General features: G+C 51.5%; 1 protein-coding gene across 1 annotated transcript; it reads left to right on the plus strand.

The window, feature by feature from the left end:
• Window positions 1-513: 513 nt before the first annotated feature.
• LOC146186441 (uncharacterized) lies at window positions 514-26,442 on the plus strand. The gene is made up of 5 exons (XM_084608050.1): window positions 514-833; window positions 2,465-2,821; window positions 3,392-3,779; window positions 4,404-4,642; window positions 26,031-26,442. Exons 1-5 carry the CDS (start codon window positions 514-516, stop codon window positions 26,440-26,442), a joined length of 1,716 nt encoding a protein of 571 aa, XP_084464176.1.
• Window positions 26,443-27,381: the final 939 nt, after the last annotated feature.

Genomic DNA, 27,381 nt, shown 5'->3' on the forward strand with positions numbered 1-27,381 from the left:
AAATATTTTATTGTTACTTATGCAGACGCGAGTGTAGTCCCACAAACATTTGTGAGGTGTGAGGTGAGATCGAAACGACTGAGCATTTCCTACTCGCTTGCCGAAGGTTTTTGTTTCAGAGAAGGATACATTTATAAACCTCTATAACCCAATTGGGATTTACTTTGTTGGTTCCGCTTCTCTCCTTTATTGTGAGTGCCACAGATATTATGCTGCTTTGAACGGCCAGATTTCCTTGCAAACTGCATTCAAAATTTACAAGCTTAAAAACATTCACTTACTATTTCTTGCTTTTATTCAATTCCACGATCTTGAATCATACGTTTTTTTTTTCTTTTGTCCATCAATGATTTATTGAACTAGTGCAGTATACACAGTGCTTTTGCCCTGGTCAGTGAACCCTGGTCAATGCCTCCTCGTGGGCGCGTTACATGAGCCAAGGAAGAAGAAAAAGATCAAGCCTGAATGATTCCTTCTTCGCATCCGGAAGCTCAGCTAACGTTCCTTTCCTGCATGTCGGGGCATGTTTTCCAGAGAAAGTCATGGCGGAGGGCTCCACCTGGCATCCTCAAGACTCCGCCAAGCTTCTTCAGACTACCAAAGAAGCCCCCCAAAAAGACCCTGCGCTTCCAGATAAACCAGTCACAACCACAGCTACAGCAGCTGCCGGAGGACCCTGCCCAGTCAGAAGGACAGCAAAACGCTGTAGAAGATATAGCGTTGGCCACTACACACGTGGCAGAAGAGGCCTCACACGAACCAAACGCCGAGGACAGCGACAGCTCTTCGTCAGCATCGACCGAGGAAAGCTCTGACGACATGTTTCAGTCAAGGTACTTTGTTCTGTAGGGAAAAGTTCAGGAAATAACGCCCACAAATTGGATCCAAGAGGTACTTATTCAATTCTCAAGGAACGCCATAATAAAGAAATTAAATGTAAGAAATCGCAGCGCTGTCACTTCCTACTAGCTACTTTGCTCTCATATGTGCAATGCATTTACGTGAGAATATGCGGCCTTCTTAGATCTTTACGCTTGTAAAAACATTTATGCCTCACGCGAAAACCTGAACCAAACGTCCTGATGCAAGTGAAAACCTACACTAACAAAGCTGCACAAGCAGAACAGGAATGCATTGTCTCATTTCGGGCATCGTTATGAAAGTATGTTTGTGAAATGTAATGTCATTCAGTACTTCAGTGAGCGTACTAAGTGAAATATAACATCTCCCATATCAACCAGTGACTGGAGACCATGCTTTCTCTTCTTAATGGTTCGCGATTCGGGTCTCGGTCGGGGTGTCAAGGATCCGATTCTGCGAGATAATGTGAACAAAAGCCGATTTTACACATTATTTACTGTCATGCTACTAAACAGAACAACATCGGTACGGGGACCGAAAGGCATTGGCTACATGTCACTGCCTTCGCACAGCGACGGCCAGGTATGCGTATATTCCGCCGCATCCCCTCTAGGCGAGAAGCCCTCGAAGGATACTCTCAGCGATCTCGACAGCACTCCTGCTTATACAGGCCAGGAAACCATGGCCCCTTGAACTGTCCAATCCAGAGGCAGCATTTGGCGGCCACCCAAAAGGTCCAATAGTGAGCGCACTGTTCTTCCGCTTTGAATCTGCCGAGGTGCGAAGGGGAGAGGAGGGCCCGCGAACGGGACAAATCCGCCACATAGTCTAGGGCATGTTCCGACTAGTCCGTAGCCGAGGCTTCCTTTCGGTGCGCCGCTGCCAAGCGGCTTAGCACGAGTGTTTGTCAAGGAGCGCCAGACGCTCGCCAGCACCCGGTCGGCTCCTGCCGTGGACCGCAGCTCTTGCCGAGGGTATGATCGGTTTTCCAACCGAACATGGCTGGAAACCCGATCATATCAACAGGCTTGTAGCTGGGCAACAGCAACGTGCAGCAGAACGGGAAGTGTACCGCTATCCTGACCGATGAGCGAAGCTGTTTCGACAGCAGAGAAAAGGGAACTTCAATTCCATTGCCACTAGCAGCGCTGTTGCAACAAAGCTTAAATGTGAGCAATCTGTATGCGAGGCGCATAGGCTGAGGGTATAAGGTTGGAGCATAAGCGGGAGAGTACTTCGTCGGCCGTTATTTGGTGACAAGCTGACCCACTCTGGGCATCAGGAAAAGGCTTGGTAACTCGAGTATTAAGGTCATTTCACATTTCGTGCCACACAGGCTTCGCTTATATTTTCGAAACAATAATCACCCTCATCAATATAAGCTTACGCATCAAGAGTTCGAGCTTTGAATGAATTTCGAATTTCGTTATGTTAGCGTTCGAAGAGGGCAGAAATCGGTGGCCAAGGACGGAAACAGGTGCATATCCTGCATGTCAACAAAATGTTTTTAAGTGTGACGTGTCTCTGAGGTTTGTCGTGCATACTAAATAAATGGTACTGGTTCCTAATGATTTCCTGCTGTATAAAACGCTTACGTTTCCAGGAAGGAGAAACGGCACTGCTCGCAACTTCAAGAAAGCCGACCAAGCAACAGCAGTAGTCGTGATGAAGTGGCCAGCGTGGCTCCGTACTGGATGCCAGAGGAGATCCAGCACTATTTCCTCGACTACCGTGAGGACAATGGCAGTGGGGTCCATTCGGTCGCAAAGGGAGCCTCCTCGGCACTGCAGTTCATCGGCAGAGAGCAGCCGCCGATGGACGATGCAGTGGCTAGCTGGAAGGGGTTCGCGAGACAACCACACTGTATCCTCGCCACGCTATGCTTCACCACTGTCATCGCCCTCATTTTCGCGGCGATGACGGCAGACGTGTACGCCAGCCTAGTGCACGAAGCAGACGGGTATCTGCTGTTCGAACAATTCTTGCAACGTTCTAGTCCGTATTATATTTTGTTTTCCGCCTTGCGATGGCAGACTCACGCATGCGCTATCTGTGAACAAGTGTTTCTTTACCGGAAAGAAATTCATCATAGATAAGCAAGAACTGTTTTTAAGTTCATCCTATCTTGCTGCCAAATCTCCCTGTCCCAGCACATGCCTAGTTTGAGGTCACGCCAGACCTTTCAGATCAATTCGCCACACTTAATAGACCGTCAGTAACTGCGTATCAGAGCTACAGGTTGGGCCCCATGCAGTCCGTTTTTTTTTTCCTTACTGGTAGCAAAGAATATTTAAATCGAGGTCCCTCTACATATAGCACAGCTTTAAATGCCCTGATATGGCTTTATGCGCAAAAGCAGAGTTTTATACCTAAAAAAAAAGACATGTTTGTCGTTCCGACTTACCGCAGCACCATGGCTCCTGATGGGCTTGATCACAAGACAGGCTTGTGTTTCAAAGTGCCTATGTTGAAGTCGCTTAATGGCACATATTTCTGAGGCATTCATTTTGCTTTCTCCGAACATGGAAAGGGACGACACGACACCTTCTACACCGGAGGCCCGTCCCGGCGGCTCAGACACGGCAGGTGCGCAAAAGGAGCGCGCGGGATTCAAGACAGCAGCATGGTCAAAGCACGGCCTCCGAGACCAGAGCCTAGGTGATTCGAAAGAAGAGGATGGAATGCGAAAGCCTACGCGCCGACAAGTGGACGCCGCTGTGGACAAGAAAGACGAATACGACGGAGTGCCAGTTGACGATGTTCAAGTAAACGGCGGAAGGAGGCGCGATGGAACAGGGGCCGGTGCAGAGTACGACCTCCCACGGCCAATCACTGTGGACAGCGTGGACACTGCAATGAACGTCGTTGAGGTCGTGCACTCGTACACAAGCATCGAGGACGTCACGCAGCGAAGTGCTGTGAGACAGTCAAGCTTCATTATGTTATCTGCCAACTCAGTTTCATGCCCAGGTTAATTAGTATGTTCAACGTGACACTTTTTGGCGCTGTAAGTTGTACCGGATTCCTGCAAGGTTATAGGCTACTATTCTGAAGGACTATGATAGTACTTGAGAATATGTCGCGAGCGTTCTCGTAGAAGATGCTACTATTCAGAGGAGACCCAAGCGCCACGAGAAGAAAAGGAACGCTGATCTAAGCTGTCAGTCTTCAGCAAGGCTGTTTCTTGGACTAGTTGCTCGAGTTTGTTCATGTTGGCATCCTGTGTCTATCTGACGTCCCTGCCCTTTTTTTACCATTTAAGCTTCATCCACAATACTTATGCGCCCTGTAACTTACTTAAGTGGAGTTTCCCAGCAAGAATTATGTCAGCAGATGAGTGGCTACGATGATAAAAGTGCACCACACCTTGAGGCTGGTATTGAACACAGCGCCAAAGCTGTTGGCCACAAATGTGGAGGTCGTTATTCGCAAGCGCAGTGACATCACAGGAGAATGTGTTATGCGGCGAAGGTTGAAACTACCGTATATATTTTCCGCGTCTGTAGGTACGAATAGGGGGCTTAGCAATCATCTTTTTGCAGGCGCAGAACAAGGTCTCGTGCGGAACACCGGTGTTCGCCTACTGCTCCAGCCCCCGGACTGAGTTCTACTACGAGCGCACGAAGAACGCCTGCGTGTCCACAGCAACGGACGGGGCAGGCGTCTGCAACCGAGGCTCAAACAGGTTCTCCTCGAGGCGAAGCTGCCAGCAGCAGTGCATCGAGAAAGACCAACCGGCCAAGCAGTGCCGCCAAAGAGCTATCTTCGCCGAATGCGCCAGGTATGGAAAGGAGAATCGTCCCCATATTTTAGTGTGACTCAAGAGCCAGCAACTGCATTTCAAGCTACACTTCATGGCTATTATAACAAATAATACACTATTACAGCGTTGCTCATGTGGGTTATGCCTAATTTTTTATTTTTAAGTTCTGTTTTGTTTTAATGCAAATTGTAGTACTAAAGCGGCTTTTCTACAGGCTCGTCGCATCGTGTGGAAGGTATCCAGGAGCTCTAGAAATATAACGGATGTTTCCACCAAGGGCACGTGGAGTGGGTAGTGCTGGCTGGTCTGCGAAAGGATTAAAGTAATGGCGACACCGATATAAATGGTAGGCGAGTGGACCTTTCTGTGGCCGAGTAATGATGAGTACTTTACGGTCAGAGAAATAGGGCAGAGTGCCATATCCCATCGTACGGCAGCTACGTCGATACTTTCGGAACGGGACCGCTGGGGCCTCAGCACGGCCTGTCTCGACGGGAGTGCGCGCACTCTCGAGACTGGCCGTGGCCTATTTATTCCCTTTTTCACCCGCCCTGATGTCATGCTACTAATGCTGAATGATGGATTATCGTAGTGAAAGCTGGTAACTGGCAAATGTGCCATATATATCAGTCTCGCAAGAATATCGTATGTGCTCGCTCGTTCGCCGTGCGTTGATTAGCAGGCGCAAAGCTACCAGATGGGAGAGCATTAGGAAGGGTAGAAGGATAACGTTTGATTCCCGAAACCGCCTGGTCTGATTACCTTCAACATAAATAGAGGTGAGCTCGTGTGTGACTTCGAGCATTGCGCATATTGTCACGGAACGTTCTTGCGAGAAGCGCCCCGACCTCGTTCCATCTCCATTCCATTCAGCGCATCTTTGCGGGCGGCTGCATACGTCTGTGTATATATAGCCCTCTACGCATGTCGCTTCCTTACGGACTCCCACATCCATGGACCTCGCTACGCATCTGATGGGCTACATGGTCGCTTGCGGTAGGATCACTGCGGCTGACATTACCATGCACGAGTTCGCGGACAGCGACTAGTAGCTGTTAATAATGTGTGCATGGCTTCACCGCATTACGCCATGTTGATTATCTGGTGGTTATTCCATTGGTGACTCCATTTGTGTCAGGTGTGGTGCTCAGAGGCCTCCAGTCACTCCGCAGAAAAAAAGTACCTAAAAAGGTAAAAGCTAGGATGGAGAAACAGTTACAACCCACTCCCATTACAACCCAGCATGTAAATACACTGCCATGTAGTGCCGCCAGTTCAGGAACTATGATCCGCAGAAGCGTGCTCACAGTTTCTGCTGGGCAGCGCAAGAGAGGGTTAAAGCTATCCACGGTACCACACCCCATCCTTAGGCAGCCGTCACTGGGGGCGGGGAAGAGGGGAGTGGTGGCCCCCAGCACGAGCCTCCTCGTAGGGCAGGGGGAAGATGAAGCCGAGATCCTGTGGAAAACGTGCTGTAGGCCATGCCCAAGAGCAATTTATCGCACACGATTACCAGAAGTTCAACGTCTGCAGGGCAGTTGCCGCATATTTGCCACACAGCTGCTTGGACGCTGGAAAGGAATCGTAGTGCCGGTACAGCTATGCCGGTGCCGGTACAGCTATGCTTGAAGCAAGCGTAGGAGCCCTGCGTGTCTTACGCTTCCTTCAAGCAAGCGCGTGCTACCAAAGTTTGCTTTCGTAGAGGTAAGCACTGATACCTGATTTATGTTGGCGGTACCTAGTGAGTGGAGGTTTTTATTAATGCGAAAGCATTTGTGTGTCCGCAGCCTCCCTTGCTCGCGTCTCCTCGCGCTTTCTCTGCTCCTTTCCGTTCCGGCCACCTGTCCTGTCGTGCCCGATAGGCATGCCCACGGACGGCGACGGCTACGTCACGAAACCCGGGGATACTAGAAAAGGCAATCAGAAAATCACTAGGAGCCGGGCTCCGCATGCGGCAAGCTCGAGTAATCAGTCTGGCGCGGGACGCTTTGCGAAAGACGTCCCACTGCGGGGCTCCCTCTCCCTTGGAGGCCCCCTAGGGTCTACCTGAGGGAGCGGAGGGGCCTGTACATTGACGGCAATAAAGTTGTCTTGAACTTAGTTTACCCTGAGTAAACAGCGGCAGATGCTCCCAGATCAGCGCAATGCACATTGATGGCAGAAGCCGGACTGAATCCGCATTCCTCTGCAAAGTGTGGGAAGTGTTCATTGCATATCCCGATTTTATGGCTAGGGAGGTGTCATCCAGAGGCCTCTCGCGGGATCCTTCGCATCGATTGATTCAAGGAATTGTCAATAAACATAACGTAACTAGCACCTTCAAAACGTTTTTCAACAGGACCTGTTTCTATTCAATTTTACTTTTCATTGTATTTTTTCCTTCACCCGATCAAGCTTTTTTCGGGACGCGCCCAACAGCATGACGACTATCAGGTGGTGTTTGCGGCTTCGAGGTCTTGTACGCATTACAGAAACTTTTTTATTGCGAAAGCAATACTACTTTCACTTTTCAGCCCTTCGCGTAGCGAGGCGGTAGCTACCATTGACCTTTAGCGTGACCTTTGGCGCGCCGCCAAGTACAGCTGCGCAAAAACAAGGGTCCCAACTCGCGCCGTCAACTCGCGAGGCGGTAGCTACCAACCGCGGCCTACCTCCCGCTCCTTCCACGAGAGGCGCTACAGCCGGAGTGACGTCATCCCATCTGCTGCAAAAGCAGGAGCCCCAACCATCTAGGTGGTGTTGCCCCAACTCGCGCCGTCGGCTCGCGAGGCGGTAGCTACCAGCCGCGGCCTAACTCCCGCTCCCTCCGTGAGGGAGCGCTACAGCCGGAGTGACGTCATCCCTGAGACTGTTGCGAGACCGTTCAGAACGACGTTTGAAGCGCCGGTTCGGGTACGCCCTTACACACCGAGAGTTAAGCCCAACGTTGATCTACGGCCGGTTGGAGCTGCATTTGTGCCACATGCTCCTAAAGCTAAGAAGAATTATGGGGCTGCAGCCGCAGCTACCGCCGGGGGTGCAACGTTGGATACTATAGGAGGTGGCCTAGCGGCAGGTGGAACCAACGCAGTCTCCAGGGATGCTTTCATTTCTGCTGGCGTAAAGAATGCCGTTGCAACATGCCGGAGCGGCAGTTGTACATTCTGCCTTAACCGCACCCACATACAAGTATATCATTGCAGCCACGGCACTCCTTGCCTCGTTACTAGATATACATAGAATACCCATGTAGCACAGCGCAATAAACAGTAGTTGAACCATATGCTGTGGCCAGAGTGAATCACTGCATAACCATAAGCATAACCACAAACACCACAACCAGCTACACCACCAGCTGAACCTAGCTATTGCTTTCGCAATTACCAGGCTTAACCAAGCTAAGCCACTGCCATTTATTTTTATTTTAGGTGAAAAAATGGCAGTGGCTCAGCTCAGCCTTGCCAGGATATAGGTAGCGAGAGGTACGTTTCCCTGGCTGAGCTTGTTGCGGTCATGTATGTTTATCAATGAGAGACACTGGGTATACACATTATTTATTTTGCTTGACAGAGACGAAGACTGCCCGATGATCTGTGAAATAGCATGCAGCGGTCTAAATTTTTTCTATACAGCATTTCAATTTGGCGGAGTCTCCAAACGCAGACTCATTCATTGGATTATTTGACCGATTTCAAGTCCATTTAGTGCCACAGTCTCTAGCACACACTACACATGTCCAAACGGACCGTTCACAAAGTCTGTTTCAAATGTCCTGGTCGCAGATGCACTTTCGGAAACTCGAATGGAGTGGTCAGTCACACGACATGCCTTCAGATCCCCTTCTGTTAGCTCCTGTTAGTTCCATAGGCCTCATCTCGGCGGCTATGCTCCGTCTATTACGCTCGGCAGGCTGGCATCACCGTTTGGCAAGCCGTTTCTCTCTTTGTTCGGGTGTTTCCGCTACTCCGCCTTCTTATGCTCATTCTCTATTGGCTGCTGCAATGCGCCGCATTTTACACTCTGGCGGCGGCTGCATTTCGATAGAGGCGGAAACAGAGTCCGTGTGCTGTGCGATGTGACTGCACGTTAAACATCCTAATGTAGTCGAAATTACCCCGAAGCCCTCGACTACAGCTCTTTTCACTTTCTCTCTAACCTTCTTCCCTTCTTCAGAAATGTCTGCTTGTTGAATTCACAAGTCTTCTCCGTCGACTTCGCCCACTTTTGCACAATGGTCGGTTGCCCTCAGTCCAGGGTTCCGCTGGCTACTGCCGCCCGTTGGGCTCGCTGTACCAGACCTTGCTGGTCTTCGCAGCGGTCGCTGGACAGCAGAGTCCCCCATTGCTCCGCACTCTTGTTTCGAATTTTGGGGACCACATCTATGTTTTGACAGGCCCATGTGATGTGATATAGTGTTGGTTTTTCATCGCACCACGGACATCTGTCAGCGTATATGGTAGGGTGCATTTTGTTTAGTATGTGTAGGTTTGAGTATGAACCCGTCTGTAATTGTCTCCATATGACAGCTTCCTCTCTGGTGAGAGAACTGTGCGGTGGGGGATATCGCATTCTTTTTCCTCTATAATTTTCTAGTATGGCCGAGTATGCCTTGGGTGCTGGCAAAAGCTCCGCGGACTCGTCGGATGCTCGGAAAGTAGTGTATGATCGAGCTATCCTGTCAGCCTCTTGGTTCCCTGCCACCCCCATGTGCCCCGGTACCGACATAATTTTGTGTCTGGTCTTGTTTTCTACGTGGTTTTAATTCTGTCGCTCGCTTCGAGGAGTATACGGAGCGCGTGACGACCAATCCTACCATTCATGAAATTTCGACAGGCTGTTTGAGAGTCCGTGAGTATCGTTAGCGACCGCCCAGCTCTATAGCCCTCCGCCACCGCTAGAGCAACGGCTACTTCCTCGGCCTCTGCTACTGTGCGGTGTCGGATAGAGGCGCTGGTCACTTCGCGTAGAGACGAATCGACCACCGTGGCCACTGCAATTTTGTTGTGTCCTCCTCTAGAGGACGCGTCTGCATACACGGTCGTGTCTTGAGGAGCGTATGTTTTTTGAATAAAATCGGCCCTTGCTTCTCTTCTACCTTGGTGGAGGTTAGGGTCCATGTTTCTCGGGATTGGAGCTACCTTGAGGGACTTGCGAAGTTAGTCGGGGATCGTTATCGTCCTCGCTATTTCTCGCATCTGCTCACGGTATCCGAGTCTCTGTAAGAGCGCTCTTCCAGTCGTTGCCTGCAGCAGCCTGAGTTTTTGCGACTCAAGCTGCGCCTCGCGTAGTTCTTCGAATGTGTTTTGCAATCCAAGCGCCATGAGCTTTTCTGTAGTAGTAGTAGTAGTAATAGTAGTAGTAAAAAACATTTATTTTAACAGAAGAGTTCGGGGCGCGCAGGCCCCTGGGCCCCCGCACGGCCCCACTACACTCAAACGTTCATGCTCCTACGGTTCATGACGTCGGCAGCTCGGTCTGTGGCGGTCTTTTGCCGGACCGGGTCCTTAGAGCGTAGCAAAGTCTCCCATTCCTCCCAGGTGGTGAAGTGCTCCAGACCCCACGGGGGAGGATCCGCCGGGCATTGGAATAGAATGTTGGCGAGGGTGGCAGTGGGGTGGTTGCAACGGGTGCAGGAGGGGTCGGTAAGAGTGGGGTGGTAACGGGACCTAATGTAAGGGGATGGGAGGTTCGCGTCTGGAGGCGGCGCCATAGTGTTTGGTGGTGATTGCTGAGGGAGGAGTGAGGTGGGGGGTAGATCTGTCTCTCGACCCGCCTGAGTCATCTCTTTAAACGTGTGCATGCGCTCCCGGGAGAACTCCGACGTGGGGACCGCCCGTGCCCTGCGTATTAGACCTCGGGCTAAGCTGTTGGCGGCCTCGTTGCCAGGGTTCCCCGAGTGCGCAGGCACCCAGATAAGCTCCACGTGGCGGGGCGGGTTGGCAGTGGGCGAGGTCAGTATGCAAAAAGCAGAAATATGAACTCGCCCACGTGCGAAATTTAGAAGTGCAGTTTTTGAGTCTGTGAGTATATATTTAGTTTCCGTGTGGGCAATTGCAAGGGCGATCGCTGCCTCCTCGGCCACTTCTGAGGAGGTAACAGAGGGGAGAGGGAGAATTGCAATGGACTGAAGGGTATTGTTCACCGCGGCTGCCGCCTCATCGCCCGAGCATGCGGCGTCCACCCATACGGCATCCGTCTCGGAGCCGTAATATTTGTGGAGCGCCTTTGCCCGGGCTCGGCGGCGGGGCTCGTGGTGTTGTAGATGGGAGCTTCGGGGAAGGGGTTTGACAAGAAGGTTAGAGTGGATAGGGCGTGGGATGGAGAGGAGTGTGGGGTCGTTAGCTGGGATGTGAACATCGAGAGTTCTGAGGATGTGATGTCCGGTGCCAGTATGTGTCAATCGGATATACTGGGTCTGTCTGTGGGCCTCCACAAGCTCCCCAACAGTATTGTGGAGACCCAGCTGAAATAATTTCTCTGTTGAAGTGTTGAGGGGTAGGTGGAGGGCGGTTTTGAACGCGGTACGAAGCATCGCGTCCAAGGTGGAGATCTCTTCACCTCTAAGTCTGAGGTAAGGAAGCGTGTATAAGAATCGGCTGAGGATAAAGGCATGAATGAGACGACATAGATTGTGCTCCCTCATGCCCCTATGTTGGCCCGAAACTGCGGATGAGGTGCCAGATCGCACCTGTCACCCGCTTGAGTTCCTTTATTGTGAGGCTGTTTCTACCATTGCTTTGGATATAAAGTCCCAGAACCCGGAGAGTGTCCACCTCCGTAATGAGGCGATCATCCAAAGCAACGGTTTGGGGGCGCTGGGAGGGTTACGGGTGGTGGGGCGGAGGATGAGGAGCTCGGACTTCTCTGGGGAGCATGAGAGTCCGATGCTTCGTGCGTGTTCTTGTGTTAATGTGGCGGCGCTTTGTAGTGTGCCTTCTATGTCGCCATCACTGCCGTGAGTGGTCCACAATGTTATGTCGTCGGCATAGAGGGTGTGCCGGAGGTGTGGTATCGTGGTAAGTTTGTGGGCAAGTGAGATCATTGTCGCGTTGAACAGGAAAGGGGAGAGGACAGCCCTGCGGAGTACCGACCCCTTTAAGGGAGTAAGCAGGTGATGTGTGTGGGCCAAAGTGGACCTCAGCCGTGCGGTTGTTAAGGAAAGCTCCGATATAGGTGTGCGTACGCACACCCACATCAAGACAGAAGAGGGCTGTCATGATCGCGGTGTGATCAACTCGATCAAATGCTTTAGGTAAATCCAAAGCCAGGACGGCCTTTGTATGGCCCGGGATAGCCGGGTCAAAAATGTCAGTGGTGAGCTGCAGCATGGCATCCTGCGCGGACAAACGGGGGCGGAAGCCGACCATGCTGTGGGGGTAGAGGTCATTGTCCGTCATGTGCTGAGTGAGTCTCGCCAGCACGACGCGTTCGAAAAGTTTTCCCAGGCACGAAGTGAGGGAGATGGGTCGGAGGTTTGCTAGTGTGAGTGGTTTATTTGGTTTAGGAATAAATATAACTGGCATGACGCCAAGACTGGGGGAGGGTACCTTCCGCCCAGCATTTGTTAAAGTAGTCCGCAATCTGGGTGATCGATTGATCATCCAGGTTGCGAAGCATGGAGTTGGAGATTTTGTCAACACCAGGAGCGGAAGAGGTGCGGAGAGTCAGGAGGGCCGCTCGGACCTCGGCTTCCGTAATCTCAACATCGAGAGTAGAATTTGGTTATAGGGAGGAAGAAGGTCGGATGTGCCGGGTGATGTATGTGTTTGTTTTAGGTTGTCCAAAAGGACGTCCGGGGTTAAGTCCTTGTTGTGTATGAGCCGAGTCACGTGATGTTGCGCAGCTGTTTTGGACTGTGTAGAGTCGATGAGATGTCGAAGGAGTTGCCAGGCTCGCTTGGTGTACAGATTGTCGGTCATGCTGTCACAAACCTGTCCCCAGTTGGACCGGCAGAGCTCCTCTGCATGTTGGGTGATCTGTGACTGCAGTGCGACCAGCCTCTTTTTCAGCTTGCGGTTAAGTTTGTTCTCTTTCCAGCGCTCTAGGAGGATGTGATAAGCCTCCAAGAGGTGGGCGAGTCTAGAGTCTAATGTAGGAGTGTACTGTGTTGTTTCGATGTCTTGGGTGTGTGTGGAGACATCGGTCATGAGTGAGCTCACCCATTGGTCGATGTCTGTGATGGTTGAATCTAGGTAGTCCATTCGCATTTTGCGAATGGCATCCCAGTTTGTTAGCTTGTGTGTAAGGAATTTCTTACGAGGCTGTGTAAACGGTACCGCGAGAAAGATAATGTAGTGGTCGCTGCCTAGTGTATGGTGTTTCCTGTTCCAGGTGATGTCCACGAGGTGGCGGCTGAGTGTCAGATCTGGACTGATGTCCATGCAGATGCTATTGCCGATTCGCGTGGGAGTGTGAAAATTATTGCGCACAGTGAGACGGAGCCCACGTACCAAGGACCAGAGGCGTTGCCCTCGGCTCGAGTTGGCCCGATCGCCCCAATCTGTGTGTGCACAATTGAAGTTCCCCCAATGATCAATGGATGCTTCCCTGCGAGTCGTTGGAGATCTCGTAGGAGCGTTTCCAGTGAGGACATTGGGCGGGAGGGGGGATGGTATATGTTGGCTATAAAAATAGATGACATAGTGTGTGTGTGGTGTATAAAAACAGTAGTAGTGAACCTACACGCATGCAGCAATATTAATGCCCTTCGGGATCTGGCAGAGCAGCAATTGCAAGCCCAGCGAGTCCGTCTCTCCACAACGGCGGCTGGCCGACAGATCCTACAGGCATTAGGCTACAACGTTGGCAATTTAGAGCCACTTTCGTCCGCCGCCCCACCATGGGAGTTGATTGACTTAGTAGATGGTATACCATTACCAAAGAATATGAGTTCGGCTAATCCTCAAAGGCGCAAAGCTGCCGCCAAACGTCATAGGAAGATGTCACACAAGCTAACCCAGGAAGGAGCTATCCAACTATACACAGACGCCGCTCAGTTTCAACACTGCGCAGCTATAGCTTGTCACGACTCTGTGTCAGATACCTCGGTAGTTCAACGGCTTTCCGAGGAACACACTGTTACTAATCTCGAACTCATTGACATACGACTTGCCATTACTCGAATAGTAGCAAGACAAGATCGGGCTCCGTGCACCTACCATGTTTACACAGATTCACAAGCAGCGTACACTGCATGCCGCGCAGGGGGAGCAGACTATGCCATTCTGAACACTATTCGAACACAAGCCCGTCGCCTGAGAGAGGAGGGCTACACTTTAATTATCAAATGGATTCCTGCACACGAAGGAATCACTGGAAACGAAAAGGCACACCAGGCAACGCGCGCAGCAGCTCTTTCCGCACCTTTGCCTGGATCCACATTCGTTTCCGCTTCGTGGCCCCCTGAAGACGTTACGCATCCGTCGTCGCCTCATATGGATAGGGCGGAGACATGGCATCGAGCACAACGCTATCGTCGAAGCATACTCCAGCACTTGGCCAACCCTGAGCAACTATATCGCCGCCCAGATAGCTCATTCCGGAGAGTGGAGGCAGTACTCCTTCGCCGAGCCCAGACTGGTCAGCTTCTGTCACCCGCGAAGCTGCACCTCATAAACCCGCAGGTATACCCTTCTCCTCAGTGCCCGACATGCCCGGCCAGAGGCACGGCCGAACATCTCCTGTGGAGCTGCCCTGCTTTTGACGCAGTACGGGAGAGAGCACTCAAGTCCCTGGGTGGGCTTCGACCTGCAACCCTGCAGGCATGGGTCGATCCCCCATCGCACATCGGGCCAACAGACGCAACCCGGCTCTGGCGAACTTTTCTTTCCTACTTCAAGGAAGAGGGACCAGGCCATTACTTCGCGGAGCCGACCTCGGGACGACCCTACCTCGAGGAAGAAGTGGACACCGGTCCCTCATATCTATCCCAACCTTCACCCCCACCCCCACCCTCACCCCCACCCTTAACCGCTCCCCCACCCCTACATCCATGAAGTAACTTAGTTCTGCCGCAAGGTAAACGCCTACCGTAAGCAGAAATAAAGACGTAATAAAAAAAAATAATAATCTCGGTGATGACGCAATGCACGTCCGATGTTATGTCATGGGTTTGAAATGTGAGCGAGCGGTGTAAGAGGGTAGATGCTCGAGGGGTAAGGGTAGTGTCGGAGTGAACTGAAACATGACTAGGAAGCGTGGCGGGTGTATTGGTGTCCTGTAGGAGGAGGATTTGGGGTGTGGGGGTGAAGGTGGGGAGGAAAAGTTGAAGGGATGCGCGCTTGTCCCGGAAGCTGCGACAGTTCCATTGCAGGAGAGGTAATACGTTGGAATTAAAGATCTGCCCCGCCATATTGGAGCGTGGGGGGTTTGAGGATTGGGGGTTGGGGAGGTACTAAGCTCATTTCCAGCATCTGGAGCATTTGGGTGAATAATTGTTCCATCTGCTGTTCAAATCGGTGGGTGAGCTGATTTATGATGGAGCTAAATTTTGCCTCGAAGCGCGCCTCCATTTCTTGGAATTTTGCGTTGAGTTTTTCTTCTAGGTTCCTGTGATCGTCTTGGGTGGTCTGAGGGGATTCTGTTGTGCGTTTCTTTTTGGCGGGTGGGGGGTCGGGTTGAGAGGTTGGTTGGCTAGGGACGGGTGATGAGAGGGCTTTTGTGGGATGGGATGAGTGAAGAGTGGTAGGAGAGTGTGGGGGAGGGGTTGAGGGGATGAGGCAGTTTGTGTGGGAAGGGGTGGGGGAGCAGCGGTTTGAGAAGGTGCTGGGATTAGGGATGAGAGGCGGCTTACCTCACCCCTTAGGGCCTGTAGCTCCTCGTCTCTGGGATCCGCATGGGATTCGCTGGATTTCTTGCCTGCAGCTCGGTCGGCCCATGAGAGTTCGTGGGACGCAGTAGATGGCTTTGAGGAGTCCTTTCTCAGATGTAATCGTGATCTTGAGGCACTGGAGCGACCTCTGGCATGGGTTTTCTCGCGTCGCTGTGGAGTGTCCTTGCGGGATGTGTGGGTCGATTGTCCAGCTTGGGTGACTCGGCGACCACGAGCCTTGCACCCAGCAGTACCCGTCATGTGGGGCCCCTCAGAGGATGCATACTGGCGTGCACTGAGGTGTGTTTCCTCGGGGTGTGGAGTGCCGCATTTGGGACAGTTGCCCGTGCGGGGTAGTGTGCAGACATCTGTTCGATGTCCTGGCTGTCTACAGTTAGTGCACGCGTCCATATGGCCTCGGTATGGGGTGCACAGGTGCAAACCTCCTCCATATATAATTTTTGGGGGGACTGGCCTTTGTCGAAAGGTGATAAGAATGGAGGTTGTGTTGCCCATTCTTCTGGCATCCACTATAGGGGCCTGCGAGTTTCCTGTGACCAAGTCATCCAGGAGCTCAGTAGCGGACTCTTTCCAGAATGCATTGCTAATTACCCCACGTACAGGCCCGTCGGGGGGAGCAATGTATGCCGCTACTGCATAGCTAGCGGCTTGGAATTCAAGATTTGTTATGGTGACCATAGCTATGGCATCTTCTTGGATGGGCGTGCTCACCGTGCACGTATTGTTAGTAGGGTGAATGCGTATTAACGCGGTAGCGTTAAGGAGCTCGTGTCGCAGAGAAGCCAGTGTCGTCGGCGGCGTTGGCCGTGAGCGATAAATCCCGGCATGCACTTCATAAATAAAAAGGCGCGGTAACTGTCTCACTTGTTTTCTGTGGACACCTCAACCGCGCCGTGAGGGAACGTGGTAGTGAACGTGGAAAGAGAGAAAGAGGACTTGTAGTGGAGGGCTTCGGTATAATTTCGACCACCTGGGGATATTTAACATGCTCTGACATCGCACAGCACACGGACGCCTCTTCGATTCGCTTCCATCGAAACGCAGCCGCCGAGGTCAGGTTCGAAGCCAGGTACTCCGGCACCGTAGTCGGGCGTCTTACCACTGCAGCACCCGGCGTGGCTGTGGACACCTCAACCGCGCCGTAAGGGAAGGAAGGTGGGAGTAAAAGTGGAAAGAGAGAAAGAGGAGCCGTAATGGAGGGCTACGGATTAATTTCGACCACCTGGAGATCTTTAACGTGCGCTGACGTCGTGCGAACAGAAAGAAAACAAAGAGAAGCAGGAGGGAAGGACGCGCGCCGAAGCAACACCGGGTGCAAATGAAAATCGGTGGCAGGCAAATTATCAAGGGACTTTAGCTAGCCCCCGCCGCACGCGCTCGTTCTGGAGATGGTGAAGAGTGGCTGTTCCTGGCCCTACGGGGCTGTTGTTGTTGTGGCTGTAGGAAGAACGAAAAGAAAAGCAAGTTCCAAGATGGGCTGGGTGGGAATCGAACCAAGGTCTCCGGAGTGTGAGACGAAGACGCTAGCACTCAGCCACGAGTTCGATACTTCACAGCTGTACAAAAGCGCTTCTAGTGAATGCGGTGTTGCCTTAGAAACGTGCCGTAGAACGTTATACTGCGGTGTATATCGGTAATTTTGAGCATGTTACTTACAGAAGTCGCAGTTACACGAGCAGCGAAGTACGTTTCCGCTACATTTCTTCTACGCACTGCGCACATGCAGAGCCATCTTGCGGCAAATACAGAAGAACCCCTCCTCGCAATGTGCGGCGCTGCCCCGACACGTGGCGCGCCACTCGCCCCTGACGTAGGGTGCCTCGATGTAGCACGCCGCCGTACAGGGTGGAGACACCGCCTTCGACGGCGCCATGTTGGGGCAAGCCAAGATACGGCGGGCTATGGAGCTGCGGCCCGATTTCTTATTTAGCACGCGCTTGCGCTAGCAGGCTCGGCTGTGTACCGTTTTTACACACATACTCGCAATCCTGAGCGCTTTTTTGCTCGAAAAAAAAAATGTAAAAGCAACTACTGCTTGCTAGCATGCATGGTTTAGGAGGAAATGATCAAAGTGCAGATGGTAAGCATTTACTCTTTCGTCGTCTCGGATGTTCAAATGCGGTTAATTTGACGACTGGCTGTTTTATACAGCAATGCATTTTGCACTGCCGGACATGAATGAGTTTATGAGGTGCATAGAACTCAGTTGCGTCGATTGCTATAGATCAACAACCATGTGTACGTTTCAGGGAGCCGTATATCGAAAATAATTTGTATCGCAATGGCCCATCGTGAACCGTAGAAAAGCCACAGCAAAAAAAAAAAACGATGCGTAAATCAACTTTTGACCCGTGTCACATGCTGATGCACACGGCGTTTTATTCCAAAACAATCCTCATTAAGACTTTGAAGCTGATTTTGGATGCACGCCTCGGAGACATCTTTTAATAAAAGTTGGCGCCAGCTACAGTTTTGCTGCCGTACCCATCATTCGATTTTTCTGGCTGACTTAGCCAACTGAAGTAAATGCGCAAGCGCATCGTCCCAAACCGCTCTAGCAGTCCGTTCATAAGCTTTGGGTATTCCGCGCAATCAACCACTGGAATCGGAACGGTTTGTTCGATAAGGCATTTATAGGATTTTACTCGACTCTTCAAATGGAAGATGTCGTTTTGTTCGATAAATTTTTACACGCAATCAAACAATGTCGGGACAGCTGTTGACTTGAGGAGCCACCGTCTATACACTGTGTTTGCCCTCGAACTGGCGCTGAAATGAGATTGGCGACGAAACAGTCATTTTGCGTATTTTGTAGTGCGCGCGCAAATGAATGAAATAATAAAAACATTATGGAAGCAACGCGATGTTTACATGTATGATCGCAAAATTTTTCCATGGATGCCAAACAAGCGACAGCACTAATTCGGGTGTCAGGCTTGTCGAGCTGCCAATCATATGTTTAAAACGACCTAATTATCATGAGAACCCAACTTTTTATACTATTGCGAGTCTCAAAAACCTCGCGTAAAACTGCTCCTGTGTATAATTAAAAAAGAACAGCTTCAGAAGATCTGTTATCTCTGTCTCGCGAAATGTTGTACTAGATATAAGCCCACTTGCCAAATTCCAGCGCGGCCAACTTGATGTTTTTTTTTTTTTTTGCGACCAAAATAATTGTTACAAACTGCGTTTCACTTCCTACTCTGTCGCGAGATGACATGTCATCCGTCGCTCTCCATTGTATTATTTCCCGGCAAGGACAGAGGGAATGTAATCTGTGTGAATCTGAAGCCTCGGCGGTTGCCACCAGCTTTCAAGGTCGAGTATAAAGGGGAGTGATCGAAAGGGCACAATGGTGCATTCCTTTGACAAATACCAGGCTCGACCTTCTCCGCATATTCTTGGTGCGGCTATGAACACAGAAAGGCAGATCCTCAACAACAGATATTATTGTGTGACACCACGCGCATGAAAGTCGAGTGTCACTCACTGAAAGTTACACTAAATTTCCCCGGGTGACAATTTATAAGCCCTCACGTACGCTTAAAATTCAAAATTTACACTTAAAAAACACAGTGCGCTACTCCTGATGCCAGGAAATGCGATGCTTCGACCTGCTCCAACGTTGAAAAAGGCAGACCAAAATCTGTTGCGCGCAATGCTAGATGGGGAAGCCAAAAACCGCACAAAGTTTTGTGATTACAAGCAGATGGGTGAAGCAGCGTGAGATAATGTCATTCCAAACAGAAGTGCGTAACTGCGTTAGACGAGTACAAAAATATCTTTTAAAACGCTTTCGTATAAACAGATACAGACCGCAAGAAAGACGACACGCGCACATAGGCAAGCGCTTGTGTGTGTTTTTGTCATCTTTCTAGTGGTCTGTGTCTGCGCTAGACCTTTTTACACGATTGAAATGCACCTATTCGCTCAAAAAAAATTTTATGAATGCATGAAAGAAGCACAGGTATTGTGGCTTACTTCGCAGTCTTCACACTTCCCTTTAGCGTCCCATACATTTTTCCGTGTCTTATCCCATGGTGAACGAAAACATCTGGCTCCTTTTTTTTTTTTTTTTTGCTGAGCCAGCACACAATGGAAAACAGCCTGGCATGCTAGTTTTCGCGACTGAACACAGTTCAATCGCCCAGCACCCAGCGCACGGCACAACCGCTTCGGACATTCCACAGCATCGCCCCGAAGCGACTTGCCCCAAGATGGCGAGTGCGGCGAAAGCGGCGGCGCGGGGCATGCTAAAGGGTGTCACCACCCTGTACGGCGGCGCTGGTATCGAGGTACCCTACCCTGACGTAGGGTGCCTTGATGCGCGCCCCCTGACGTTTCGCCGTGCATCCTCACGGGTTGTAGAATCAAGCGTCTTTAGATCACTACCTTCGCTCGGGCCGCGTGGGTACCGGTGCGAGGATGCCCCAATACCCTTGCGTTTAACAAGTTTTCTCTCTCTCCCCTTCAAACATCCAGCGTGCGGCACTCGAACAGTGGTGTTTAGGCGACGCGGCTCCTCTTTCCGCTCACATACCCCGCCGGGGTGGCGCAGTGGTTACGGCGCTCGACTACTGTTCCCAAGGACGCGGGATCGAATCCCGGCCTCGGCGGCAGCTTTTCGATGGAGGCGAAAAGCAGGGCGCCCGTGTGCTGTGCGATGTCAGTGCACGTTAAAGAACCCCAGGTGTTCGAAATTACCGGAGTCCTCCACTACGGCGTCTCTCATAGCCTGAGTTGCTTTGGTACGTTAAACCCCACAAACCAACCAACCAACCTTTCCGCTCACAGCGCGATTGCTAGGTGCAAGGTCTGATGCCGGACACCTCTGACGTGATCGCTGCGCCGTAGCGCTTCTGCAAGGAAAGCGTCCCCTGCGATGTGTGGCTGACCGACATACTCAGTGCGTGTGAACGCTAAAGGAACACGGGAGCAAGAAACGTTGTAGTGTGCACAACACAGTGCGATAATGTAGATTGTGAGAAGCACTTGTTTGAACAAATAATTAGAAAAAAGTTGTACAGTGCACTTAGAAGTGTTGAGTATGAAAACTATGTATTTGTGTGACTTAAGAGCATACCGAGCGAATGAGTGGGCGGTGCGAACGAGGTGCAATAACGCTATCGCGTTCCACTCTTGAAGGCGAAGCTTAAGCGTCCTCCAAATTTTTTTGTACCTTCTCTGGCGCCTGGAGCTCTGGTGCTGCGAGGAGAAGGGTGGAGAGTTGGAGGCCTCCTCTGGAGCGGAAAACCACCTTGAAGTCAGTAGGCGGGAGTGAAGGCTGCTGTCGTGACCTTTGGGCCATTAGGCGTGCAGCACGCAGCTTTTCTGGTGTTGGAATCTAGGACGCCGCGGGTGGCAATCCAGCTATCGAGCTAGCGCTCACGGCGGCGTTCGAGCCGGCTGTCGCACCAGCGTTCATGGTGAGAGCTTCTCTTGACGGCGTTGTCTGGCAGGCAGCCCGTCCGGTCGGGACACTCAAAATATGGGTCCAGTGCCGGGGGCACGGTGTAAGAAAAGCTACTTCTTACACCGTGCCCGGGGTTCGTAGTTCCGCTGATCCAGGGTTTCATCTGGCACATGCACCTTCATGTTTGCGGCTCCAGGCACAGGCGACGATCGCAGATCAGAGACGGCGGCAGCCGCCGGGCGGAGGAGGCAGCAGGCCCGCCTTCACAGCCACGGCAGCGCGAGGTTCGCCAGACGCAGACGCTTTTCCAGGAAACTGTCGCGCGCGTTGCGCAGGGGCTCGGTGGCGAACGCCGGACGCTAGGCTTAGCGCGTCGGTGGCGTGGCAGAGCACAAAATGTTGTCCAGAAAGTTCAGAGATGAACGGAATCGAGCACCGAAGGTGACCAACGGATCCTCTCACCTTCACGGATTCATCGGTGGAGATTCGAGTGTAAAGGTTGGGGAGAATTCTGTAGACGTGTTGCGTGGTAATCGGAGCGCCGTTTATTTAGAAGTGGCGCAGTGGGTAAGACGCCCGACAACTGTTCCAAAGTACCCGGTTTCGAACGCGACCGTTGGCGGCTGCGTTTCGATGCATGCGCAAACTGACTGATTGATTTATAGGAAGGGAAAAGGCGCGGTAACTGTCTCACTTGCTTTCTGTGGACACCTCAACAGCGCCGTAAGGGACGGGAGGGAGGTCGGAGTGAAAGTGGAAAGAGAGAAAAAAGGAGCCGTAGTGGAGGGCTGCGGAGAAATTTCAACCACCTGGGGATCTTTAACGTGCGCTGACATCGCACAGCACACGGACGCCTCTTCGTTCCGCCTCCATCGAAACGCAGCCGCCGAGGTCGAGTTCGAACCCGGGTACTCTGGCACAGTAGTCGAGCGTCTTACCCCGGCAGGGCCGATGTAGGCACAACGTTGTTGTGGCTGTAGGAAGAAGGAAAAGAAAATTTGGACGCTTAAGCTTCGCCTTCAAGAATGGAACGCGATAGCGTTTTGCACCTCGTTCGCACCGCCCATTCATTCGCTCGGTATGCTCTTGAGTCACACAAAGACAGTTATCATACTAAACACTTCTAAGTGCACTGTACAACTTTTTTTCTAATTATTTGTTCAAACAAGTGCTTCTCACAATCGACATTATCGCACTGTGTTGTGCACACTACAACGTTTCTTGCTCCCGTGTTCCTTTAGCGTTCACACGCACTAAGTATGTCGGAGGGAGAAAGCCGGGCAGCGACGCGCCATGAAGGCGGACGCGATCATGGGGCTGACGCCTTGATGGGATCGTCCTCTATCTCGCTTGGGAGCACCACGAAGAAGCATGATTCCTCAGAAGCAGCTCAGCACACATTGCAGGGGACGCTTTCCCAGCAGAAGCGCTACGGCGCAGCGATCACGTCAGAGGCGTCCGGCATCAGACGCTGCACCTAGCAATCGCGCTGTGAGCGGAAAGAGGAGCCGCGTCGCCTAAACACCACTGTTCGAGTGACGCACGCTGGATGTTGGAAGGGGAGAGAGCGAGAAAACTTATTAAACGCAAGGGAATTGGGGCATCCTCGCACCGGTACCCGCGCGGCCCGAAGGGCAGAAGCGGGTGAGCGAAGATAGTGATCAAAAGAAAGGAAAGACGATTGATTCTATAGGGACTTGAATATTTGGGGGCTGGGATTTAAAACATTCCTATGCAAAACCTACTGCCCCCTTCGAGCTGAAATAACGTTCACAAAGTATCAAAATATCGTCTACGTCATCTGATAAGTGATACAACATCGTTACTTGCCTAGATTTTCCGAAATCGAGGAAAAACTGCTCTCGGCGGCGTGCACAATTTTCGCAGAAGAGAGTCAAAACGCTGCTTTGACATGGTGCGTCATCTGTCGAGCAGTGAGGCAAGCTCCATCCCGGCCGTTGGCGCGCTTGCCTCGCTGCCCGACAGATGACGCACCATGTCAAAATAGCTTTTCGACTCTCTTCTGCGAAAGTTGTGCACGGCGTTGAGAGCAGTTTTTTCTCGATTTCGGAAAATCTAGGCACGTACCGATGTTGAATCACTTATCAGTTAACGTAGACGATATTTTGCTACTTTGTGAAAGTTATTTCAGCTCGAATGGGTTAGTAGATTTTGCATAGGAATGTTTTAAATCCCAGCCCCCAAATATTCAAGTCCCTGTACAACCCGTGAGGGTGCACGGCGAAACGTCAGGGGCGAGTGGCGCGCCACGTGTCGGGGCAGCGCCGCACATTGCGAGAAGGGGTTCTTCTGTGTTTGCCGCAAGATGGCTCTGCATGTGCGCAGAGTGCAGAAGAAATGTAGCGGAAACGTACTTCGCTACTTGTGTAACTGCGACTTCTGTAACATGCTCATAATTACCGATATACACCGCAGTATAACGTTCTACGCACGTTTCTAAGGCAACACCGCATTCACTAGAAGCGCTTTTGTACCGCTTTCAAGCATCGAACTCGTGGCTGAGTGGTAGCTTCTTTGTCTCACACTCCGGAGACCTTGGTTCGGTTCCCACCCAGCCCATCTTGGAAGTTGCTTTTTATTTATGAAGTGAATGCTGGGATTTATCGCTCACGGCCAACGCCGCCGACGCCGGCTTTTCTGCGACACGAGCTCCTTAACGCTATCGCGTTAAAATTGCACGGGCCTGCTACTGGCTCTGTAACTGAGCCACCTCCGCTGATTGATTTATATAAAAAACCGAGGGAAAGGCGCGGTAACTGTCTCGCTTGTTTTTCTGCGGACACCTCAACCGCGCCGTAAGGGAAGGGAGGTAGGTGGGAGTGAAGGTGGAAAGAGAGAAAGAGGAGCCGTAGTGGAGAGCTACGGAGTAATTTCGACCATCTGGGGATCTTTAACGTGAGCTGACATCGCACAGCACACGGACGTCTCTTCGTTTCACCTGCATCGAAACGCAGCCGCCGAGGTCGGGTTCGAACCCGGGTACTCCGGCACAGTAGTCGGGCGTCTTACCATTGCACCACCCCGGCGGGGCCCACCTCCGCTGCCTCGTGCGGACAGGGGAAAGTAGAGAAGAAAAAGAAGAGGGGAAGAAAGACTCGCGCCGCAACAGCCGTCCTGCACCACTGGTGGGTACAATGACGACCTGGTGGTTTATCTTGGCGTCTCCGCTTGGCAAGGAGCTGTTCTCTTTGTTCGGGCCACGCCGGGGTGGTGCAGTGGTAAGACGCCCGACTACTGTGCCGGAGTACCAGGGTTCGAACCCGACCTCGGCGGCTGCGATTCGATGGAGGCGAAACGAAGAGGCGTCCGTGTGTTGTGCGATGTTAGCGCACGTTAAAGATCCCCAGGTGGTCGAGATTACTCCGTAGCCCTCCACTACGGCTCCTCTTTCTCCTACTTTCACCCCACCTTCCTCCCTTCCCTTACGGCGCGGTTGAGGTGTCCACATAAAACCAAGTGAGACAGTTACCGCGCCTTTCCCTACCCATAAATTGGTCTCTTCGTTCGGGATTTAGTTTGGTTTGTGGGGTTTAACGTCCAAAAGCGACTAAGGCTATGAGAGACGCCATAGTGGAGGCCTCGGGAAATTTCGACCACCTGGGGTTCTTTAACGTGCACTGACATCGCACAGCACACGGACGCCACACCGTTTCGCCTCCATCGAAACGCAGCCGCCGAGGTCGGATTCGAACCCGGTTACTCCGGCACAGTAGTCGGGCGTCTTACCACTGCACCACCCCGGCGGTGCTGTTCGGCGTTTAGCAAGCGGCAGTTGTGGCAACCCTACATTGTGGAGACGCCATAACGTTGGGCGGTTCGAAACTCGGCGCCGGTCTACCGGCGTTCTCTGCTGCGCGCCGTTCATTTGTCGGGCACGTGAGACACTGTTTGCAACGCCGTCCAACCAGATCTCTTGGAAGAAGGCAGCAGAGCAGCACAAAGCATAGGAAGCACACACAAACACAAGGACAATGCTGCTTTTTGCTTCCTATGCTGTGTGTGCTTCCTATGCTTTGTGTTCCCTGCTCTGCTGCCTTCAAGAGATGTGTGACCAACTAGCTCAGCGTTCGACTCCATTATTCTCCAACCAGAGCTTGGATTTCACCTGAACTGTGTAATGATTCGCCGTAGGCCCTGACGTACTCCCCTGATGGGGCTGGGGCAGGAAGGTCACCACCGCTAGCGGCGGAGGCTAGCCTGCCACCGAATTGTTATCTGTTGTAGGCCGTCATTGCACCCGCCACCGCTTCGTGGTGGACGGCAGCTGTTGCGGCGCGCGTCTTCTTTCCCTCTTCCTTTTCTTTCTTCTCTATTTTCTCTTCTGCCTGCACGAGGCAGCGGAGGTGGCTTAGCTACAGAGCCAGTAGTAGTAGGCCCGTGCATTTTATTTTCCTTCTTCCTACAGCCACAACACAATGACGCCGTAGGCCAATATATTAAAAAGGAGTGGTGAGAGCACAAAGCCCTGGGGCACCCCTCTTGTCTGTGCATAGGTACCTGAGATTAATGAGCCATCAGTGCAAAAGAATTCTCGTCCTTTAAAAAAATTCCCTGATCTACGCATAAATGTAGAACGGAGGGTGTAATAATGACAACTTTTTTAGTAGAATGGAATGTTCAATGCTGTCAAGGCCTTAGCAATATTGAGCATCACTGACACTGATACCTCCTTGTTGTACATTGCAAGCCGAATTCTGCTTTCTAAATCTACATGTGCAGACCATATTGAGACCCGCTCTCTCTCTTTCCCCCTACCCGATGTTGCGTTCGGCCCCGCCGGGGTAAGCAGTGGTAAGACGCCCGACTACTGTGTTCTCGGGTTCGAACCCAGCCACGGCGGCTGCGTCTCGATGGAGGCGAAACGAAGTGGTGTCCGTGTGCTGTGCGATGTCAGCGCACATTAAAGATCCCCAGGTGGCCGAAATTACTCTGTAGCCCTCCACTACGGCTCCCCTTCCTCTCCACTTTCACTCCCGCCTTCCTCCCTTCCCTTACGACGCGGTTCAGGTGTCCACATAACAAGTGTGACAGATACTGTGCCTTTCCCTTCCTGTGAACCAATTGTTATTATATTATTCCTACAGCCACAACAGAACAAGCTGTGGTCGTTGACAACTGACAACATTGCGTATGTGCCTTGATGGATATCTTCCTATTAACAGGCAAGACGTCTCCGAGACCTGGTGGTATTACGGCAGCAAGAGGTGCAACCGTTGGGCCTTCCCGATGGGGCGCTGTCCAGCCAATGGCAGCGATGTCTTCCCCACCATCAGCGAGTGCTGGCGTCGCTGCGCCAGTCGCGAGCAACGCAGCGCCAGAATACTGCGCGCTCACAAGCGACCGGGGGGCCTGGCGCTGGGTGTGCGACGCCATCAGCGTTGCCGCTTGCCGAGGACAGATCACTGCGGCGCCGATAAGCTTCGGTTCGCCTATTTCGCCGACAGCAGGGGGCCCCTCTGCCGGTCGGTGTCCGCGGCCAATCAGCTCGGCCTCCGGTGCCTTGCGGGCGCCAACCGCTTCCAGACAGCCAAGGCGTGCCGTAGGGTTTGCGGGAACACTGGCGCCTCTTCTTAGGGCTTCCCGCCCATCTATGTATATATCGTTAGAGCTGTTTTTACTTCATAATCAGGCGAAGAATTCCGCCTTACACGGAGAGACAAAATAAGTCATGAGTTCGCCTACCTCGTTGTTTTGTGTGATTTGTGATTTTGTTTTTCGCCATTTCTATCAACTTTTCTCCCTGCGTCACTGCAATTTTTGAAGTCCAAGGCAAAATTATAGGGGCGGCCCACATATATTTGGAAGTTATACCTACATACATACATACATACATACATACATACACACATACATACATACATACATACATACATACATACATACATACATACATACATACATACATGCATGCATGCATGCATGCATGCATACATACATACATACATACATACATACATACATACATACATACATACATACATACATACATACATACATACATACATACATACATACATACATACATACATACATACATACATACATACATAATTTTATTACCATTCATCAATACAGAGTACATTCTACAGTACCTAATTAGCTTCAATCAAAATAATGCTTGAACCTCAGTTTTGAACGGACGGGGTCGTTTGGGGTGTTCAGAGGGACAAATTTTGGGAATGGCCCACCTGAATTTGGAAGTCACCACTGAGTTGGCCATACTTAGGCTTGTTGCAACTGTTGTAGTAGTGAAATACACGGGCCCGCCAACTAACTGGCTTTAGCTGAAATTAGTTCATATGAAAGAAAAGACGTAGTATTCGATAAACATCGATGTAGTCAACAATCGCTCTTAGCCCAACTGCAATCAGCTTATACTACTGTGGGCCAAGCAATATCCTATCCAGACTACATAGGCCCTGATCAACCCTCCCTAGATGCCGCCATTATGGAGATCGAAGTTAGATCAGCCCTCCTCAAGCTACGCAACTCAACCCCTGGAGAGGACAAAAT

Source organism: Amblyomma maculatum, chromosome 6 (assembly GCF_055883805.1).
Source record: "Amblyomma maculatum isolate TAMU_Amacu chromosome 6, ASM5588380v1, whole genome shotgun sequence".
In the NCBI taxonomy this organism is placed as follows: domain Eukaryota; kingdom Metazoa; phylum Arthropoda; class Arachnida; order Ixodida; family Ixodidae; genus Amblyomma; species Amblyomma maculatum.

What these genes read in the sequence shown, in the direction of transcription:
- LOC146186441 (XM_084608050.1), top strand. Translation starts at nt 514, where the DNA reads ATGTCGGGGCATGTTTTCCAGAGAAAGTCATGGCGGAGGGCTCCACCT. An exon ending in GACGACATGTTTCAGTCAAG is followed by an intron (nt 834 to 2,464) that starts GTACTTTGTTCT and finishes TTACGTTTCCAG; the next exon opens with GAAGGAGAAACGGCACTGCT. An exon ending in ACGTCACGCAGCGAAGTGCT is followed by an intron (nt 3,780 to 4,403) that starts GTGAGACAGTCA and finishes ATCTTTTTGCAG; the next exon opens with GCGCAGAACAAGGTCTCGTG.